Raw genomic sequence first — 20,840 nt, 5'->3', positions numbered from 1 at the left:
AAGTGTAGCTGTGTGTGCAGGACTATGGAGGCACCAATGGTAACAGTGATTGTCTTTTTAAGAGGGTAAAAAAAAAATCAAATGACATCTAAAGAAAAAGACATTGAGGGGGAATAAAAAAAAAGAAAAGGCATAAAAAGATGTGAAAAAATGAAAGACGTTGAAACGAGAAAGACCAGACAAAAACAGGGAGCACGGCGTGAGAGAAAAAAAAAACTGAGAGACAGAGACACACAGACAGACAGAGAGAGACACACAGAGAGAGACACACAGAGAGAGAGAGAGAGAGAGAGAGAGAGATACAGAGAGAGAGACAGAGAGAGAGAGAGAGAGAGAGAGAACGAACTTCTGGCGCAGATTGTTAAATATGAGATTGTTTTACAGCAGGTATTGAGTGAGAATGTAATAAATATATAGATATTGTTTTCAGAGGCAATTTAGCCGGCGTGGCCAATGAGAGGGCTGCGTTTGGCAGCGCTGGTGAGCTTGTCTGAGACCCTGGTGATGGTCTGTCACTCGCTGCCCCTCTGACAAATAGCAATGTTGGATTGGAAGAGACGTGTAATATATATCAGACTTTTATTCTCTCTCTCTCTCTCCCCCTCTCTCTCCCTCCCTCTATCTCCTCCTTTACCCTCTCACTCACCCCCAGTGTGTGTATTGGGGGGAAGAAAAATAAAGAAATCGGAGATGGAGATAGTAAAAGAAGGAAATCAAACGATGGAGGGGGCTAGGAAAGATGGAGGTAATGTGCTGGGAGGATGAGAGAACTTGCTCTTCACAGCAAGACCACATGCAACAGTCCTGCCATTGATCCGGCAAAACACACACACACACACGCACACGCACGCACGCACACACACACACACAGACCAACACATCAACGCCTCGGGCCTCATAGAGATAAGAAAACAGCCAGGGCACGCGTGGGCGATCAATACCGTCAGGTTTGTTTTCCTCGTCTGCTTCTCTCAGATGCTGTGTGTGCCTCTACTACCATTTCAATGAGCTCCACATACAGCACACCTGACCAGGCCATCCATGACTGGGCTGAAGGCGGGAACACCACTGGAGCTGCTGGTGTGTGTGTGTGAGAGTGAGTGTGTGAGTGTGTGTGAGTGTGTGTGAGTGTGTGTGAGTGTGTGTGAGTGTGTGTGAGTGTGTGTGAGTGTGTGTGAGTGTGTGTGAGGCAGATAAGTGGGAGTAAGTGCTCTGGCCTTGCACCATTCTTCATATCTATCATGTTAATCCAGATCCATAAATCTAGAGGATTCACACAGACATGTTAGATAGGTCCAGATCCCTTTGGTTCCTCTCCTCTCTCATCCCTCCTCCTCTCTCTTTCTGTCCTTCGCTGCCGTCCTCCCTCCTCCCCCCCCCCTCCCCCCCCCCCACACACACATCTCTTCCAGGGTTGTGAAGGTGATTTGTTGACAGAGTGAGGAGGTATTGATTAGGGGTGGTTGGCTGATTGATGAGGGAGCGGGTGGTCAATGAGGCCTGTGCTAGTGAGGGACTGATCCCTTTCCTGATCACTCCTCCTCGTCCCTCCCCTCAGCCGTCTGAGCCCAGGGCCTGGCAGCTAGATGACCTTGCTGAGGTCTCAGGATCTGGACAGCAGATCTTCCCTTTACGTCGAGAATCATAATATGAATTACATTATGCGATACGATTCTTGAATTTACTTTATTTAAATGTTTTCTGATTCAACACGACTCACTCAAACGGGTCCGCTAAGACTCTGCGGTCTGAAAGGGTCTGTCTGTCTGTCTCTCTCTCCAGTCCTCCCTCCTCTCTCTCCAGTCCTCTCCCTCCTATCTCTCCAGTCCTCTCCCTCCTATCTCTCCAGTCCTCCCTCCTCTCTCTCCCTCCTCTCTCTCCAGTCCTCCCTCCTCTCTCTCCCTCCTCTCTCTCCAGTCCTCTCCCTCCAGTTCTCCCTCCTCTCTCCAGTCCTCCCTCTTCTCTCTCCCTCCTCTCTCTCCAGTCCTCCCTCCTCTCTCTCCCTCCTCTCTCTCCAGTCCTCCCTCCTCTCTCTCCCTCCTCTCTCTCCAGTCCTCCCTCCTCTCTCTCCCTCCTCTCTCTCCAGTCCTCCCTCCTCTCTCTCCCTCCTCTCTCTCCAGTCCTCCCTCCTCTCTCTCCCTCCTCTCTCTCCAGTCCTCCCTCCTCTCTCTCCCTCCTCTCTCTCCAGTCCTCCCTCCTCTCTCTCCAGTCCTCCCTCGTCTCTCTCCGGTCCTCCCTCCTCTCTCTCCGGTCCTCCCTCCTCTCTCTCCAGTCCTCCCTCCTCTCTCTCCAGTCCTCCCTCCTCTCTCTCCAGTCCTCCCTCCTCTCTCTCCAGTCCTCCCTCCTCTCTCTCCAGTCCTCCCTCCTCTCTCTCCAGTCCTCCCTCCTCTCTCTCCCTCCTCTCTCTCCCTCCTCTCTCTCCAGTCCTCCCTCCATCATCTCCCCGTTTATGGCCACACAACGCTACACTCATATGGTGTTGCCATGGGAGACAAGTAAAGAGAAGAAACTCAGTTAAAAAGGGTGGGTTTTTCCCTCCTTCCTTAATGACTCACAGATTGCTCTGAGCGTCTGACGTCAGCGACATCACCTCCTGTTCTGCAGTAGCCAACCAAACGCTGCTGTCCAACTCAAACCAATCACCGACAGAACACAATCAATATTGATTGGCTGTTGTTAACAAAAGAACCTACTGAGATGGTTGGAAACATGTCCTGCTCGCACAGACACTGCAGGAAGCAGACGTTTTGGGGCACGCACTCACACATACCCTGCGTGGGGTAGTGGACCAATCAACTCCTGGCAGCACTGACCTTGTAGGGACTGATGTGTTCGTTCCCAGCTTGAGGAGAGCTGAACACCAGTCTGCAGAACTGTCCTCCAACAGAACACACTGATTCAAAACAGTGTGTGTGCGAGCGCGTGTGTGTGCGAGCGTGTGTGTGTGTGATGGCGCAATCTGCCGCAACCCGCATATGGGGTCTTTCAATTAAGCGAAGACACGTTTTTCAGAGCTATGAAACCCTGCTGAAGAGGGCAAACTATCTGACCCCCCCCCCCCCTCCACTGCCCTGACAGCAACCTGGTGTGACCAGCGAGAAGCTGTCTCAGGACTGGGAGCAGGGTCATGTGACCAGCGTGAAGCTGTCTCAGGACTGGGAGCAGGGTCATGTGACCAGCGTGAAGCTGTCTCAGGACTGGGAGCAGGGTCATGTGACCAGCGTGAAGCTGTCTCAGGACTGGGAGCAGGGTCATGTGACCAGCGTGAAGCTGTCTCAGGACTGGGAGCAGGGTCATGTGACCAGCGTGAAGCTGTCTCAGGACTGGGAGCAGGGTCATGTGACCAGCGTGAAGCTGTCTCAGGACTGGGAGCAGGGGTCATGTGACCAGCGTGAAGCTGTCCCAGGACTGGGAGCAGGGTGGGGGCGGTGACTCTGGTTAGTATGGGGCTTGTGTGTGTGTGTGTGTTGTGGCTGTGTGTGTGTGTGTTGTGGCTGTGTGTGTTGTGACTGTGGTTGAGTGTGTGTGTTGTGGTGGGTCTGGTCTTACCCTCTCCTCCAGCTTGGACACCTGCTCTCTGTAGAACGCTTCTTGTTTTTTCAGCTCTGCATCTCTGGCCTCCAGCTGCCTGGCCTACACACACACACACACACACACACACACACACACACACACACACGTTGCAGATAGTGGGAGAAGGAAGAAGAAAAGCCATTACTAGAGAGCTCAGCAGACCATGAAACACAGACACACGCAAGACAAACACATGACGAGTCAGACAGCCACAGTAGCAGACAGAGACACAGAGATCTGAACACAGACACGAGCTCTCTATGTCCCTGTCTACCACCACCCTGGAGAGACGAGGGGCTGGGGTGGAGGTGCGGAGGGGGACGCCTCAGTGACAGAGAGGGAGAGAGAGTCTGGTGTCGTCTCTAGAACTTCCAAGGACGTTGGTTCACGAGGGGTTTTTGGATCAGAGTGTCTTTAGACCTAGATGTGTGTATGTAATGTATGTCTCCTGTATGTGTGTGTGTGTGTGTGTGTGTGTGTGTACGTGTGACACAGCTGGGGAAGGGGATAACATCAGACCACAAAGAGAAAGGCTCCTCTCTTCTTATTTACGAGCGAGGTCTATCTCCTAGCTTCCTTCTCGCCAGTGACCTTCAGTAAACACCCATCAGACCGGAGCTGATCTCTCCTGGAGATAGGCCTAGGCATGACAGCTCCCAGGAAATCACCCTGTGCCCCCTACACAGCCCCCCAGCCCCCCCCCCCAGCCCCCCACACCCACAGCCCCATTTCCACTAAGCTGGGCTGTCAGTGGACAGGGTCTGCTTTAGAGGGCGATGGAGACATGGGGAGACAAAAAGCTTCCGCTAGGTAAGACCTCTGCCGAGCTGTTGGAATAGATCTAGAAGGATGGAGGAACAGTGCACTGCAGATCGGGTCTGTTTCAGAGGATCCAAGTGCTGACTGGGACATGTTCCGGCCAGGCCCTGTGAAGATCTAGGTCTGCTAGGTCTGGATGAGAGATCTAGGTCTGCTTGGTCTGGATGAGAGATCTAGGTCTGCTAGGTCTGGATGAGAGATCTAGGTCTGCTAGGTCTGGATGAGAGATCTAGGTCTGCTTGGTCTGGATGAGAGATCTAGGTCTGCTAGGTCTGGATGAGAGATCTAGGTCTGCTTGGTCTGGATGAGAGATCTAGGTCTGCTTGGTCTGGATGAGAGATCTAGGTCTGCTAGGTCTGGATGAGAGACTCTTGTCAGAGAGATGAGTCAGGGCTGGGATGGTGCCACTATGGGCATAGTCTACCAACAGAACACATCGACACAGAACAGTACAGAACACATCAACATAGAACAGTACAGAACACTGATTGGACACCAGGTAGCTTCACGGTCTTCCACAGTAACCAGAGACATTTGCAATGAAAGACCGGACTGAAAGAAGATAGCATGTCGTTACCTAAAAGCAAACTAAAAAAGCTTTTAAAAGGTTGTATCTTGTTAGGTCTGGCGCTGACGAGAGGTGAAGAGAGAATGCACTGCATTAGCGTGCAGTGGCAACGTGAAGGGGCTATGAAGAGGAATATGTTTCAGCGGGATTGAAAGAGAACTGAAATGATGGAGCCAAAGAATAGCTTTGGTTCTCTGGAAAGCATGCAGAGGAGGGGAGGGTGAGAGGGGAGGGGGAGGGTGAGGGGGAGTCTCCAGCCTTACCTTCCGTCCAATCTCCTGAAGGGAGGAAGCATTGAGAGAAAGAGAGAGAAAAGGTGCTGATTCATCCATGAACTTCTTCAAAATGACATTTAGAAGGTTTAGTATTCTCCAGCTTGGGGTGAGTGCACTGCACCAGGACAAGGCTGAGGACACACACTCCCCTTCTGCTATCTCCCCCTCACACACACACATTTAGAGAACACCTGTGTGCGCGCACACACACACACAACACGGAATCACATTTGGAGAAGACACTTGTACACACAAATTACACAGAATTGCATTTAACGAACACACACACACACACACACACACACACACACACACACACACACACACAAGACGGAATCACATTTAAATAACACCCTGTGGATTCCATATTCAGGCTGTCCTGTGAGGCAGCAGCCCACCAGATCTTTAATCACCACGATCCGGCGCGGGGGACAAAACACAAGTCATGAAATGTTTTAACTTCCATGGGCTCACTGCTCTGTGATGGCGCTCTGCTTTTGTGTTGCCGCGCGACGAGAAGGAGCGAGCACAGACCAACGAAGAGAGAGAGAAGGTTGTCCGCCCTGTCAAGTTCACGCTAGTCAAGCGGAGATAAAACCCCATCTGACTTTGTCCGGGTAGCTCACCAGGTAAGAGTGAGCACCATCCAGACTGAGGGATTACCACAGCACCATTCAGGCTGAGGGATTACCACAGCACCATTCAGGCTGAGGGCATACCACAGCACCATCCAGACTGAGGGATTACCACAGCACCATCCAGACTGAGGGATTACCACAGCACCATCCATACTGAGATCATACCACAGCACCATCCATACTGAGGTCATACCACAGCACCATCCAGACTGAGGGATTACCACAGCACCATCCATACTGAGGTCATACCACAGCATCATCCAGACTGAGGGATTACCACAGCACCATCCAGACTGAGGGATTACCACAGCACCATCCAGACTGAGGTCATACCACAGCACCATCCAGACTGAGGGATTACCACAGCACCATCCAGACTGAGGGATTACCACAGCACCATTCAGGCTGAGGGCATACCACAGCACCATCCAGACTGAGGGATTACCACAGCACCATCCATACTGAGATCATACCACAGCACCATCCATACTGAGGTCATACCACAGCACACTCCAGACTGAGGGATTACCACAGCACCATCCATACTGAGGTCATACCACAGCATCATCCAGACTGAGGGATTACCACAGCACCATCCAGACTGAGGGATTACCACAGCACCATCCAGACTGAGGTCATACCACAGCACCATCCAGACTGAGGGATTACCACAGCAGCCTGGGTTCCAATCTGACCCGAGCTCTTTGCTGTGTCTCTCACATCTCTCTAACCCTTACCTTTTCACTTAAAGACTGTATAATAAAGCATGAAAAATGCTATATATATATATATATATATAAAAAGATAACAACGTCTGACCAGTAAGCTAACAGCTGAGAGGATGTGGCCCTCTGGTCTCTAGCTGACAGTATTAGTTCACTACTCTTCAGTCTAGTGGATCCTCTCGACCCCCAAACACAGGCCCTCCCCCTCACAGCCCCCCCATTGCAGTAACTACCCTCTTGTTCAAGCCACGGTTACCCTTGTGTCTGCTGCCTGGCACGGTGAAGACCCCTGATCCAGACAGGGCTATGGGGGGCAGTGTCATCCCCCCAGCCCACACGAGAACAAAACCACTTCACCACAGGATCAAAATGTGTGAAAATAATATGGTGTGTTCAGCTGTTAGAGTGTGTGTGCGTGTGTGTGTGTGGGGGGGGGGGGGGGCAGGGTGTGTCCTATGGGTAACAATGCAGGGCTGGAATCGTCAAAGTGTGACCCTGCATGCCAGAAAACTGTCTTATTTTGACAGCTTAATTTAGCTCGAACAGAGAGAAAGAGAGAGATACAAAGAGAGAAGGAGGCAGAGAGGAAAAAGGGTTGGAGAGAGAGGAGTGGTGTGGGGCGGCCGTGTATCATCACAAGCGTGTCAAATGAAACTGTTCTGGTTGTTGGTGGGTACAAAAGATTTCTGCCCTAAAGAGAGAAAAAAAAAAAAACGAAAGACACACACACACACAAAAAACGACCGCACACAAACAGCTGAGACAAACTGATCCCACACACACACACACACACACACACACACACACACACACACACACACACACACACACACAGACAGACAGACAGACCAGCCGGGGCAGCTGGACACACAGAGCGGGTGTAGATAAATGTATAGAGGAGGCAGAACTAAAGGGGTCATTACAAAAAGGAGAGTGGTCCTGACAGAGATGTGTGTCTGGGGAATTTGTTTTCTAATGTGCTTGTGTTCTAGTGTTTGGGGATGCATAATGCAAGTTCAGCCACACACACACACACACAGGATTACTTCCTACTGATTAACCCCATTGACTGGCCCCTAAAGATAATCTAATCATACCAGAGGCCGGACAATGGGCCAGCCCTCCGCCTCTCCTCATACACCTTTGTTCTCCTGATGAAGAGGAGGATGGGGAGGAGCGAGGGAGCGCTGGAGGGAGGAGCGCTGGAGGGAGGAGGGATGGAGGGAGGAGGGATGGAGGGAGGAGGGATGGAGGGATGGAGGGAGGAGGGAGGAGGGATGGAGGGAGGAGGGATGGAGGGAGGAGGGATGGAGTGGCCGATGAATTGGACAGGAAAATGGAAGTGAACTTGAAAGTGAAAGAATGAACGAGAGGAGGAGGAGGAGAATGAAAAGAGCGAGGGACAATGAGGGTGATTTATCATGGCCGCTTGTCATCGCAAGCCCGGGCCCTTCCAAGGCAGGCCAGCTCCGGACATGAGGTCTGCTGGCCAGGGGGCACCAGGAGGAGGGAGGGAGGAGAGGAGGGGGGGGGGGAGGGGGAGAGGAGGGGGGGGGAGGAGGGGAGGGGGGGGGTGGAGGAGGGAGGGAGGGAGGAGAGGGGAGGAGGAAGGAGGGAGGGAGGAGGAAGGAGGGAGGAAGGGAGGAGAGGGGAGGAGGGGAGGGGGGGGGATGGAGGAGGGAGGGAGGAGAGGGGAGGAGGAAGGAGGAGGGAGAGGAGGGGGGAGAGGGGAGGAGGGGGAAGGAAGGAGAGGAGGGAAGAAAGCAGGGGGCTGGAGGATGGAAGTAGAATGAAGACTGGAGGTAGAATGAAAAAAAAAAAGTTGAAAGAGAGAGTGAATGGTCAAGAAAGGAATAAGTCAAGCAGGAAAGTTAAGCGGGGAGGAAGGAGGGGATGACAGACCAGCCTGGAACTCTCTGGCTACACAAAGAACCACGTCCAGGTCTCTAGAGAGCCACACCTGCTCCAGGCCACATCCTTCTCTGGGTAAACAAAAAGTCAAGAGGCCCTCCCCTCCCGTCCCTTCAGTGCTCCTGCAGCACAATGGCCCAGCAGGCCTCTGGAGCCTCGTGGTCAGATTAAACGCATCGTTTAAGAGGGGGTGAGGCTCTGTGCATGTCAATTAGCCCCTATTGAATAATTAAGGACGGCCGTGTTTTTTTAATTAGCTGAGTGTCGCAGTTTGGCTGCAAAGCGGAAGCAGGAAAAGAGGGAGGAAAGGGAGAATGTGCTGCGTCAGGACTTTCTCTCTCTCCTCCGTACTCTCTCCATTCCTCCGTTTTAACGCTTCACTTCGGTTCCACTGAAAGAACGCCTGCTGCATTGAAGGGCGTGGAACATTTGTTTGCGTGTGTGTGACATGACAAAACACACACACAACCTTCCTTTAAGAAAGTCCACTTCCCGAGAACTAGACATCAAAGTGAAGGTGTCAACATGTGTGTCGTGACAAAGAGAGAGACCCTCTCTCACTGTCTGCTCAGAGCGGCTGAGACTGGCACTACGTCATAATCAAGCCTCTCTCCGGGCCGCATCCAAACGGGCGGAGCCCGACGCGGGGTCAGGGCGGTAGGCGGGGGCCCATACATCAGGCGACCATGTGACAGGGGCCCTGCTGAGCTGACGGGGGCGCAGGATCTGGAGGAGGCGGACGGAGGCGGAGGTCAAAGGTAGGCCGCTGTCACCACACGCATGTGTTAATTGGCAGGCGGAGGTGTGTGGGAGGAGAGGGATGCAGGGAAGGAGGGAGGGGGGAGGAGAGGGATGCAGGGAAGGAGGGAGGGGGGAGGAGAGGGATGCAGGGAAGGAGGGAGGGGGAGGAGAGGGATGCAGGGAAGGAGGGAGGGGGGAGGAGAGGGATGCAGGGAAGGAGGGAGGGGGAGGAGAGGGATGCAGGGAAGGAGGGAGGGGGGAGGAGAGGTAGAAAAACGAGGGAAAGAGAGAAAGATGGAAAGAGAGATAGTGAAAACAATAGAGACAGAGAGCTTGAAAAAGAGAGGGATTGAAAGAAACAGTGACAGCGAAATTGACAGAGAGGGAGATGGAGAGAGAGAGAATAGATATAGAAAAAGAGAGATGGACAGATAGTGAAAGCGAGAGACAGAGAAAGAGAGAGAAGGCTGCCCAGAGTAAGTCAATATGAGGAAGATTACAGATGTAGGTAGAGAGGCAGGAGAAGAAAGGTCTTGACAGTTGCTTTGCTTTTCAGAGCACAGTTGTGTCCAATTTGGAAAAGGGAGAATATTTTTTAAGACGATCAATAGTCATACATGCGAGACCAAAAAAGCCTCTCTCACACACTTATCCTCTAACTCCACACACACACACACACACACACACACACACACACACACACACACACACACACACACACACACACACACACACACACACACACACACACACACACACACACACACACACACACACACACGTCTTAGAAACAACTTTTCTACATCTTCACCTCACCACACATTTTAACTGACTCTAAACCCCATTACATGTTATCACCCACCACTACCTTTAAAAGGCATCAATCATTTACAGATCAAATCCAACTAATGGGAGTGATAGCAGAGCAGGCCTGACCCACGGACAGCCCCACACTAAGCCGTTCCATCAGGAGGGCTTCTTACACCTGCTCGAGACATCCAGGGCTTCTCCAAAGTGAAGCCATCCCCTGTTCAGAGTTAATTAGCCCTGGTGCTTTATAGAGGGGCTGGAAGACTAAGGACTGGGTTCATTACTGGTCGTTCATTACTGGCCGGAGGACCAAGTCTTGGGGGACACTAAGATGTCAGATATATACGACGGAGGTTGGAACAAACTTAACCCTCTACTGGCCAGCGAAACGCTGCAGGTCAGGCTACACACGCACACGCACACAAACACACACACATCTTAGAAACAACTGTTCATCACACCAAGAAGCATCCCATAATGTCCCAACACTCCGTCACCCCCGGAGATCCGCAAGGAGTCTGGAGCCTCTGACCTTCTCCCAGGGGCTTCTGGGAACAGTGAGTAATGGATAGACAACGACCTCTAGAGGTCAAAGGGCAGGGCATGTTGTCGCAGGCCGAAGATGGAGGGGCAATAAGGGTGTGTGTGTGTGTGTGTGTGTGTGTGTGTGTGTGTGTGTGTGTAGGAAGGAGGGAGGAATAGTGTTTAAGGACACTGAATCGAGTCTTCCTAACAAAGCCAGCAGCTCATGGGTCACCAAGAGCAGAACGGTAGCAGCTGTCCTTAATGATGGGTGTGGGTGAGGGGATGTTAGTTTAAACCTTGCTCGTCCCTTCGATAGACCTGCTGTCGTCAGTGTTCCTAAACCTGACACTGGGATCAATAGACACAGAAATGGGCACAGGTCAATGTGTTTCTGAGAAGATTAATGACCTGGAATCAGGGGGCGGTTTGTGTTGTGTTCCACATTAAAAGGAATGGTTGATAAAGCCAAGTTTGGACTTTCTAGCCAACCTGAAGCTTCCTTATTATAGTCAACAGAGGAAAGACACCTCAGCACTGAATGGGGTTTGTTTTCTTCCACTTTCAGCAACTTGTATTATGGAAATGACCGACTCGATGCATTTGAATCCAGCCAGGAACACAATTAATAAAGGAAGAAACTTACCCTAGAGTGTGATCGTTAATGACGCCTGCATTGCTCAATCCTCCGCACACTGCTAGGCTAGGGATGATGTGACAAATCTCTTTTTCCCCCGGACTACGGCAAAACATCTGGATGTTCCGAGATTTAGAAATTGATTAATTGGCTGATCAGCCGCCCTGGGATATAAAGTGATTGATCATCCTGTGTTTGGGTTGCCTTTATCTCCGGTGATATCCCCCCTTCTGGGCAGAAGTGTCTCTGAGGGTTTCCAGTCATCTGTCACTCTGAGATGCTGAGGGCGGAGTATGAGGCTAGACTAGCTGGGGGCGGAGTTTGAAGAGAGACTAGCTGGGGGCGGAGTTTGAGGAGAGACTAAATGGGGGAGGAGTTGAGGAGAGACTAGCTGGGGGAGGAGCTTGATGGACCTGCTTACCACGTCATCCACCGCAAGGATAACCAAACACAAGGGAGCATTCCATGTGGTGGACACACACACACAATCAACAACACACACACGCAATCAACAACACACACACGCAATCAACAACACACACACACACAATCAACAACACACACATGCAATCAACAACACACAAGCTGCGAGAGAGAGAGAGACAGACAGAGAGATAGAGAAGTCCTTCACTTGGGGGCAGAGGACACAGAGATTGACCTGGAGGAGCAGTCTACTACTGCCTGTATAGAGCAGCCTCCCCGAGGATAGAGGGAGGAGGAGAGAGGGGTCTTATTGTAGAGGGGAGAGGGTCAAACTGACAGAGGGTTGGAGGTCTACAGATGTGTAGCAGTTAGGGGAAGAGAGAGAGACAGAGAGGGAGACAGACAGAGAGACAGAGAGTAAGACAGGCTGAGAGACAGAGAGAGACAGAAAGAGGGAGATGCCCTCGTATGTGCTGCTGACTGTGAACCCCATGCTGTTCATGATGGCACATGCTCCATATGTCTGACTTCAGTCTCTGTGTGTGTGTGTGTGTGTAATGATGCATATTCATGTTCTCTACCAGGGGGTCTTCCCAGCCAGATAACCTTCAGAGGGGGGGCTCTTCAATCCTCTATTAAGACCCCCACTGCTGGTTTGGGGTCACCTTCCACTTGCTGACCACTGCCTTGATTATCCCCTGCTTCTTTTCCTCTACTCGTTCCCTCTTCTGGAACTTTCCTTACCACTGTGAACACACACACCCCATCTCCAGGCTGTCTCCGGTGTGTTCCTTCACACAGCATGTTTCTGTTCATCTCCATGGTCAGTCCTACCCCCCCCCCCCCACATCCCTCTCTTCTTCAAACACGCTGAAGCAGCCATTAGCCAGGCCAACTGTTCTCTTGCATACCATCTCATTACTGCTTCCCTCCAGTCAGCAGTGAGAGGAACAGGAGAGAGAGGGAGGGAGAGAGAGGAAGGGAGAGAGAGGGAGGGAGAGAGAGGGAGAGAAACAAACAAAAGAGCAACAGCTAATAAACAAAGTATAGTGTGTGTCTGTCTCTTGGTGTGTGTGTGGGTGAGTTCACCGTGCAGGAGTTACACCACACATCTCCCCCAAGGCCCAGCCTCGCATCCCTGACCTTTAGGCACCCACATCTAGCCAATTAGTAGACTCACAGAGGGGGGAGATGAAGGGAGGGAGAGACAGAGAGAGGAGGGGGGAGAAGGAGAAGAAACTGAGAGAGAGAGAGAGAGAGAGAGAGAGAGAGAGAGAGAGAGAGAGAGAGAGAGAGAGAGAGAGAGAGAGAGAGACAGAGAGAGAGAGAGAGACAGAGAGAGAGAGAGGAGGCGGGAGAAGGAGAAGAAACGGAGAGAGAGAGAGACGGAGAGAGAGAGTGAGAGAGAGACAGAGAGAGAGGGAGGAGGCGGGAGAAGGAGAAGAAACACAGAGAGAGAGAGAGAGACGGAGAGAGAGAGAGTGAGAGAGAGGAGGGGGGAAAGAGAGAGAGAGAGTTGGCTTGTCGGACAGGCAGCAGTTATCAGAGCAGGCTAGTCATGTTGTGCGGTGTGCGCAACGCCTTCGTCTGGTGATGCTAAGGTTTACGTCGCTGATCTCTCACAAACACAAGCTGTTGTTGCCATGTAATGAGGGAATGAGATAGAACTTTAGTTTAGTTGATTAAAACTCTGGATAATCAACGCATACAATAAGAGGAGTGGTAATTTAAATTACAAATTGAGATGATGCGTCATTACTTACTGTAGATTGATCCAAGTGGTTTATCTATTTACTGTGCCTGTTGAATAATTCAGATTGCATCTCCATTACTTAAGTTAGTTCAAACACAACTATACCTGAAGGGGATAATTACTATAGTTGCTGTTTAAAAAAACAATAACCAACTTGTCAGTCACACACAGTACAAGGTTTCTGCATCAGAGAATTTACAATTTCAGCTTCGGCTTAGAAAGTTTCAGAATAACAAGAAAGATCCTTCTGTTTCTCTCACACACACACACGCACACACACTAACACACACACACGTTCCTTTTGAGCCAGTAAATTGACTTTCCAAGAGCTCTGTTTGACAGCAGCTTTCCTGACACCTGCATCCATCCATCAATCGAAGCTGGCCGTATCTCCAGCCTTGAGCTGGCAGCCCGCTGAGCCAATTAGCTGCCGGGGTGAGGCCCCGGGGCCCGTGCCAGCCGAGAGCCCGGCCAATTAAGCCCCAACCTCTTGTCTGCCCCAACCCTGGCACTGCATGTGGGCATGGCGCCGCTGAGGGGCGGGCGAGGATGAACGGTGGGCAAGGAAGGGAGAGGGGAGGGAGTTAAGTAATGGCTGGCTGCTGGATGGAGAACTTCTGGGAGAGCAGACACACGCACACACCCAGTCTGAGGGGCTTCATGTTTGGTTAGTCTGAATGAATACCTAACCAAGCCTGGTGGGCACACTGGCTGGTCTGAAGGCCGGATATGCAGGAGGAGGAAGCGTGATACAAGTAAGTATGCACGCACGCACACACACACACACCTCACCACCACACACACACACCTCACCACCACACACACACACACACACACCTCACCACCACACGCGCACACACACACACACACACCTCACCACCACACACACACCTCACCACCACACACACACACACACACACACACCTCACCACCACACACACACACCTCACCACCACACACACACACACACACACACACACACACCTCACCACCACACACACACCTCACCACCACACACACACCTCACCACCACACACACACCTCACCACCACACACACACCTCACCACCACACACACACACACACACCTCACCACACACACACACACACACACACACCTCACCACCACACACACACACACCTCACCACCACACACACACACACCTCACCACCACACACACACACACACCTCACCACCACACACACACACCTCACCACCACACACACACCTCACCACCACACACACACACACACACCTCACCACCACACACACCTCACCATCACACACACCTCACCACCACACACACACACACACCTCACCACCACCACACTCCCCACCATCACACAGACAAACACAAACCTCACCACCACACACAAACCTCACCATCACACACACGCCCCACCAACATACTCAACACAGGCAGAGACCTTGGGAATCATCAGTTGACCAGAAGCTGGTTAGCTGACAGGCCACAGCCTCTGTGGTTCAGGCCACGAGGGAGGAGGCATAGAGGAGTTCTGAAGGGCACCCAGCTGAAGAGACTGACAGCTCCAGGTGTTACAGTGAGCCTCCCAGGGTGACAAGACACAGCCTGGAAGATTCTCTGTACAGTTACAGAGCGGTAAATATTCTATTAGATGCAAGCCAGGCAGGTCTAAACAGCCGTCACAACATACACACAGGTCCCTCTGCACTACCTGTTATATCACTTGAAGAAAAAAAAAAAACATGAATTCACATTTTCCTTGCCCCCTATAGCAAAACAAAAAAAAAGAAAAAAAAGAAAAAAAAAAGAAAAAAAAAAACCAGGTGGAAAAAAGGGGATGCTGTTTTTAAAATACCACCTACAAGTCTCCAATTCTCAACGCAGCAAGTCTTCTTTAATACCTGGAAATTAAATTGTCGGCCCATTATCAGCCAGGCCCAGGCACCTCTATCTAAACTGCCACAGCATTTGAAGTACACAGATTTGCAAAAGGGGGAACATTTGCTGGGGACGGCAGTTTTTAAGGAATTGTACTGAGTGTCTGTGTGTGTGCGAGAAGTGGTTCTCTCGGAAATGTAAGCTTAACCATAACTTATTTCCAGGCCAACCGAATAGCAAATGAAAACAGTTTAAGGCGGTACAAGGGGATGTTTTGTTGGCGGGTGAGGGGATTGATGGACGGAGGAGGAAGAGAGGAAGGGGAAAGGAGGGGAAGAGGAGGAGGGGAAGAGGAGGAGAGGAAGAGGAGGAGGAGAGGATGAAGAGAGGAGGGAAAGAGGAGGAGGAGAGGATGAAGAGAGGAGGGGAAGAGGAGGAGAGGAAGAGGAGGAGGAGAGGATGAAGAGAGGAGGGGGAAAGAAAGGAGGGGAAGAGGAGGAGAGGAAGAGGAGGAGGAGAGGAAGGGGAAAGGAGGGGAAGAGGAGGAGAGGAAGAGGAGGAGGAGAGGAAGGGGAAAGGAGGGGAAGAGGAGGAGAGGAAGAGGAGGAGGAAGAGAGGAAGGGGAAAGGAGGGGAGGATGAAGAGAGGAGGGGAAGAGGAGGAGGAGAGGATGAAGAGAGGAGGGGAAGAGGAGGAGGAGAGGATGAAGAGGAGGGGAAGAGGAGGAGGAGAGGATGAAGAGAGGAGAGGAAGAGGAGGAGGAGAGGATGAAGAGAGGAGGGGAAGAGGAGGAGGAGAGGATGAAGAGAGGAGGGGAAGAGGAGGAGGAGAGGATGAAGAGAGGAGAGGAAGAGGAGGAAGAGAGGATGAAGAGAGGAGGGGAAGAGGAGGAGGAGAGGATGAAGAGAGGAGGGGAAGAGGAGGAGGAAAGGATGAAGAGAGGAGGGGAAGAGGAGGAGGGGAAGAGGAGGAGGAAAGGATGAAGAGAGGAGGGGAAGAGGAGGAGGAAAGGATGAAGAAAGTAGGGGAAGGGGAGGAAGAAAGGATGGAGAGAGGAGGGGAAGAGGAGGAGGAAAGGAAGAGGAGAGGAGGAAGCTGTCACATCTCAACTTAACCCCCGCTGCTCCGGAGCCTGCATAAAGAATCCCATTAGAAGGCCTGTTAACCAAGATACTGCTAAACCCTGAGTACTAAATAATCCTCTTATGTAAAACAAGATGGCCAGATATGACAGTGGTTACAATCTCTGGTTTCTATAGGTGATTGTAATATCAAACAATAAATCTGACGATTAGAGGCAAAATATGCACAATTTCTTTTTTACAAGCATCTACAAAATCTACGCCAAGCTGTTGAAAAATGTAGAAACATTTGAGTTTCTCAGAATCGTACAACCCAAACCACGATGGCGGTAGATGAGAAACAGCTGGGTTTCCTTCTGTGGTTGTTAAGAGGTGAGTAATTGAGGTCCATTCAATGCTTTCTTAAGCACATATTTTAAAAGGGCATTTGTGAGGGATTTCCTCCTCCGACAAATGGCCAGCGCTGTCGCGGCCGTCAGACAAACCGAACGCCGGCCGGCCCGGCCAGACACTGTCGAGGTGAAACCTCCAAAGATTGATGACTCTGGGTTTGATTGAAACGTCTGCCTCAGGGTCCAGTCGCTGTGTCTAGATGAAATGATGTGGCTCCTGATTGATTGGCTGTTCTGATGGTTTGGCTCCGCAGGCAAGTCATTGAGAAATAGAAAAAGAAGAAGGGAAAGAAGAAGAAGAAAAAAAATGGAGGAGTCTATGACCTATGACTTGATTAACACACAGATGGATGGATAGACGGCGTTGGAATAAAAGCAATACTCCGCCACTAGTTTATCTCCAGTCATCCCTTTATGTCTACTGTTATGGTAAATAAAGTCTGTATTGGTTCAAAACTGACCAAACCGGATCACAAATCCTTCCCTTACTCAGGATCCAGTTTTGGACAGCAGCTCGCCTCCAAGGGAACCAGCCAAGTAATTAAAAAAATAATTTGTGTGCAAATGAGTCCATCACTACATGGCCAAACGGGTGCCCTACACCACACAGGGCCAGCACTCAAACCAGATCACAAGGCTCATAAACCACAGTCAGGGAGAAAAACACTAGCAACTTCTATTAAATCAGTAAGGTACTTAAAGACAGGACTGATAAACTGTTGTTCTCTGAGTTAGCGTGAACTACGGATAACCTCAATCACTCGTGCATCGTAATACACGCAGGGATAACTTGTTTCCTGAAGACATTTCCTGCTTTCTTTTATTCTTTTCTTCAACCTTTTCAAAACTTTTGTTTAGAATTGTTCTAACCTTTCCTATCTTTTTTTCGAATGTATCCAACCGTTGATACATTTCACAAATATTTAAAATATATATATTTGTTTTAATATTTTGATAAACCGTTTAAACCGTTGATAAATTCTTAAAAAATATTTGTTCAACCTTTTGAAACATTTTGCTCTCTCTCACCCTTGATACCCTTTCTTTAGCACAGTACACAATCCTGAAACAAGCTCACATCATAGCAGGAACACTGGGCAAAAGACAAGCCTCTGAAGTCGCGCATTGACATCTGCATGTGAACTGAAAGCTAGCTAGCTTCCTAGCGCTGTTAGCATTCCATTTCGGGCAGATATAGCGGCGGGGATCCTGTATGCTAATGTAGCGGCTAGGCAGATCAATAGCTTGTATGCTAATGTGGAGGGCAGGCACAGGTAGCCCACGGGGCAGAACTAAAGCTTTCACTAATCACCTGTGAAGGCTCAATCACAAAGAAGTGAGCTTAGTGTAGTGACTACCTAGCTCGACAGAAACCCTTCTTTGTGCTCCGCTACTTGGTCTACGCTACACAATCGGCATTCATTTAAACGTCCAGTTTTCAAACTCGTTTTTGTTTTTTTGAACGATGTAAATGTGAAACATTGATTGACCCATGGTGAGGGTCTCTGTGTCCAGTCAAGGGATCGTTAAAACCCATTTCAAGGGTGCAAATTGCCCCACGTCGTTATGGAAGTGGAATACAAGGTCATTTATTACTTCTGTATACACATCTCATGGAGTTAGTAGGAGCATTCATTTCCGTAATGAAAAAAAAAGAGTAAATGAATGAATGAGGGGAAAACATAAGGATTTGAAAGCGGGTGTAATTTCCAAGATGGATGGGAAAATATAAGGAAAAAGATCTGCTGTTGCAAAGTTGACGCTAAGAAATTACAATGGGTGGAGGAGGGCTGGGCGTTCAGTAACTCGGCCTCTTCTGCCTTTTAAAGAGAAAAGTCAATTTCCAACATCTTTATGAAGGAGACTGACAGGCCAGATAATGACCAGAGTATGAAACAGTGAAGAGTTGGTGATTAACTCTCGGAGTCAGTTCAACTTCAGCACTCTAAAGGAACCATCTCTCTGTCCCTCTCTCTGTCCCTCTCTCTGTCCCTCTCTCTGTCCCTCTCTCTGTCCCTCTCTCTGTCCCTCTCTCTGTCCCTCTCTCTGTCCCTCTCTCTGCCTGTCTCTGTCTGTCTCTCTCTCTCTGTCTCTCTCCATGTCTCTCTCCATGTCTCTCTCCATGTCTCTCTGAGAAGAGACAAAGAGGAGATCCACAACCCTTATCTGTTTCCGTAAAACAAGACTGACTTGACAACAGACGCGAGACCAACACTGCTCTCCTCTCAGAGGCTGCAGGCTCAGCCGAGTACCTCATCCTTCCCACATCCCTCACCCCCCCCGTTCCCTCCCCCCTCAGCCGCTGTTCCGAGCGAGGGGTCCCTACTCCACGCTTCCCCCGGGGTGAACCGCACCACCTCTCTCTGAAATGATTCATCTTTCTATTAGGGCGATGAGCATGTGAAATGAGCTATGGAATCAATAGCATAGGTTGGTAAACAACGCTCTCTGGGGAAAACAGACTTCTACTCGTTTTACAAATAATCTGTGGGTTGTTGAGGCAATGTGTGTGTGTGTGAGTGTGAGAGGCGTTGGGTGGATGATTGCCCCGTGATGTTTACAAGGGCAATTTACAGCAAATAAAATCCCAGCTCCCTGGAATGAGGCTGTCTCTCTCTGATTGGCCGGGATGTGGGAGCAGGGAGATGATGCTGTTCAAACCAGGGCGTCTCTCCTGCCACCCCAACACATCACAGCCCAGTGCCGTGTCTGTGTGTGTGTGTCTGTGTATGAGTGTGTGTGAGTACATGTATGTGTGTGCATGTATATTTCTTGCGTATATATGTATGTGTCTGTGTGTGTGTGTGGGTGGGTGCGTGGGTGTGAGTCAGTATTCAGAACCTCTGACCCCATCGCTCCATCTCCTCTCCCTACGTTGTCACGGTGACAGCTCATTCCAGAGGACTGGGTCTCAGAATACTGACTGATGGGGTACTGGGTCAAAGGGTGTGTGTGTGTGTGTGTGTGTGAGTGTACTGGCTGGTGTTCACCTAGTCCAGATGACCATGTTGGATTTTTAACTGAGGGCGAAGCCTGCAACTTCAGGGAATGTATAAAGGATTGCGCAGCTTTCATACCAGAAGATGGCGTACGGCCAAAACTCGAAAAGTACCTACACAGAGAAATATTCACATGTATAAAACCGGTCGTACGCCAGGTCCTGCGCACCTTTCCTTTATAAATCACAATCAACGTGAGATTGACCGCACGTGAACGAGCCACTGACCCCGCCTTGCCTCCTCCCATAAATTAATATGCAGATGGGCTATAAATGCGCTCCCGAGGTAATTTCTTTGTCTGAATTACCGTATTTCTTCGAAGAAACACCGCCCTCTAAGAAACTTTTCAGTTAGAATTCGCCATGTTACAGAGCCAGACAAGACTTTGCGGATGGGCCGCACATTCTCACGTCAAGTAAATCTTCATACATCACAAAGTGTGTTTGAAAACCAGTGTACGCAACCTTTTTGTGCGTACGCAACGTTTATACATGAGGCCCCAGACCTCTGAAACAGTCACTAGTCCAGCATGGAACCAGTCATCCCAAAAGCACGAGTACATGTCAGTCTGTGTATGAGACAATGTGTGTCCACACACATTAAAATAACAACAATTATTTAACATCACATAAAAAAAAAACAACAACAAAAAAACACCAAAAGTGAAGAAAGCGAACTTGGAAAATGACCACAACCTGGAGAGAGCCTGTAACCTTGACGACTGTGGAGAGCTGAGCCTTTCTCTTCCCGTCTACCTGAATCACTTAGCCAAGCTCGGCTGTTTCCCTTCTTATAGACTCAATAATATCACCATTGATATGATGCTTCACCAGCAAGGACTCATCGTATAAAAGGAGAAAGCCATTAAAAGAAAAAAAGTTCTCTGCAGTTTGAAAGTGCTCAAATGTGTTCAAACAAGGGCACAGCAGCGAGGGCTGGAGAAAATTGGAATATTATCTAGAGATCCACCGTAGAATGCTGCAAGTGCAGTGAGAACGGTTCTAAACCTGAACGCTGCAGGATAGAGGAGGGAGGAGAACACAGGGAGTTACGAGGTGTGTGTATGTGCGTGTGTGCCGTGCGTGTGTGGTGTCTGTGTTTGTCTGGG

General features: G+C 50.1%; 1 protein-coding gene across 5 annotated transcripts in view; it reads right to left on the bottom strand.

The window, feature by feature from the left end:
* The window catches only part of chchd3a (coiled-coil-helix-coiled-coil-helix domain containing 3a), a 58,159-nt gene that overhangs the window by 20,819 nt on the left and 16,500 nt on the right, over window positions 1-20,840 (bottom strand). For all 5 annotated transcript variants that reach the window (XM_084701705.1, XM_084701706.1, XM_084701708.1 and 2 more), the window contains one exon: window positions 3,550-3,633. In XM_084701705.1, coding sequence (XP_084557831.1) covers window positions 3,550-3,633 — 84 coding nt within the window. The remainder of the gene's footprint in view (window positions 1-3,549; window positions 3,634-20,840) is intronic.

Source organism: Hypomesus nipponensis, chromosome 7 (genome assembly GCF_054491055.1).
Source record: "Hypomesus nipponensis isolate SF chromosome 7, ASM5449105v1, whole genome shotgun sequence".
Classification (NCBI taxonomy): Eukaryota; Metazoa; Chordata; class Actinopteri; order Osmeriformes; family Osmeridae; genus Hypomesus; species Hypomesus nipponensis.
The sequence above is the reverse complement of the archived record's forward strand: the minus strand, read 5'-3'. Positions and strand labels throughout refer to the sequence as shown.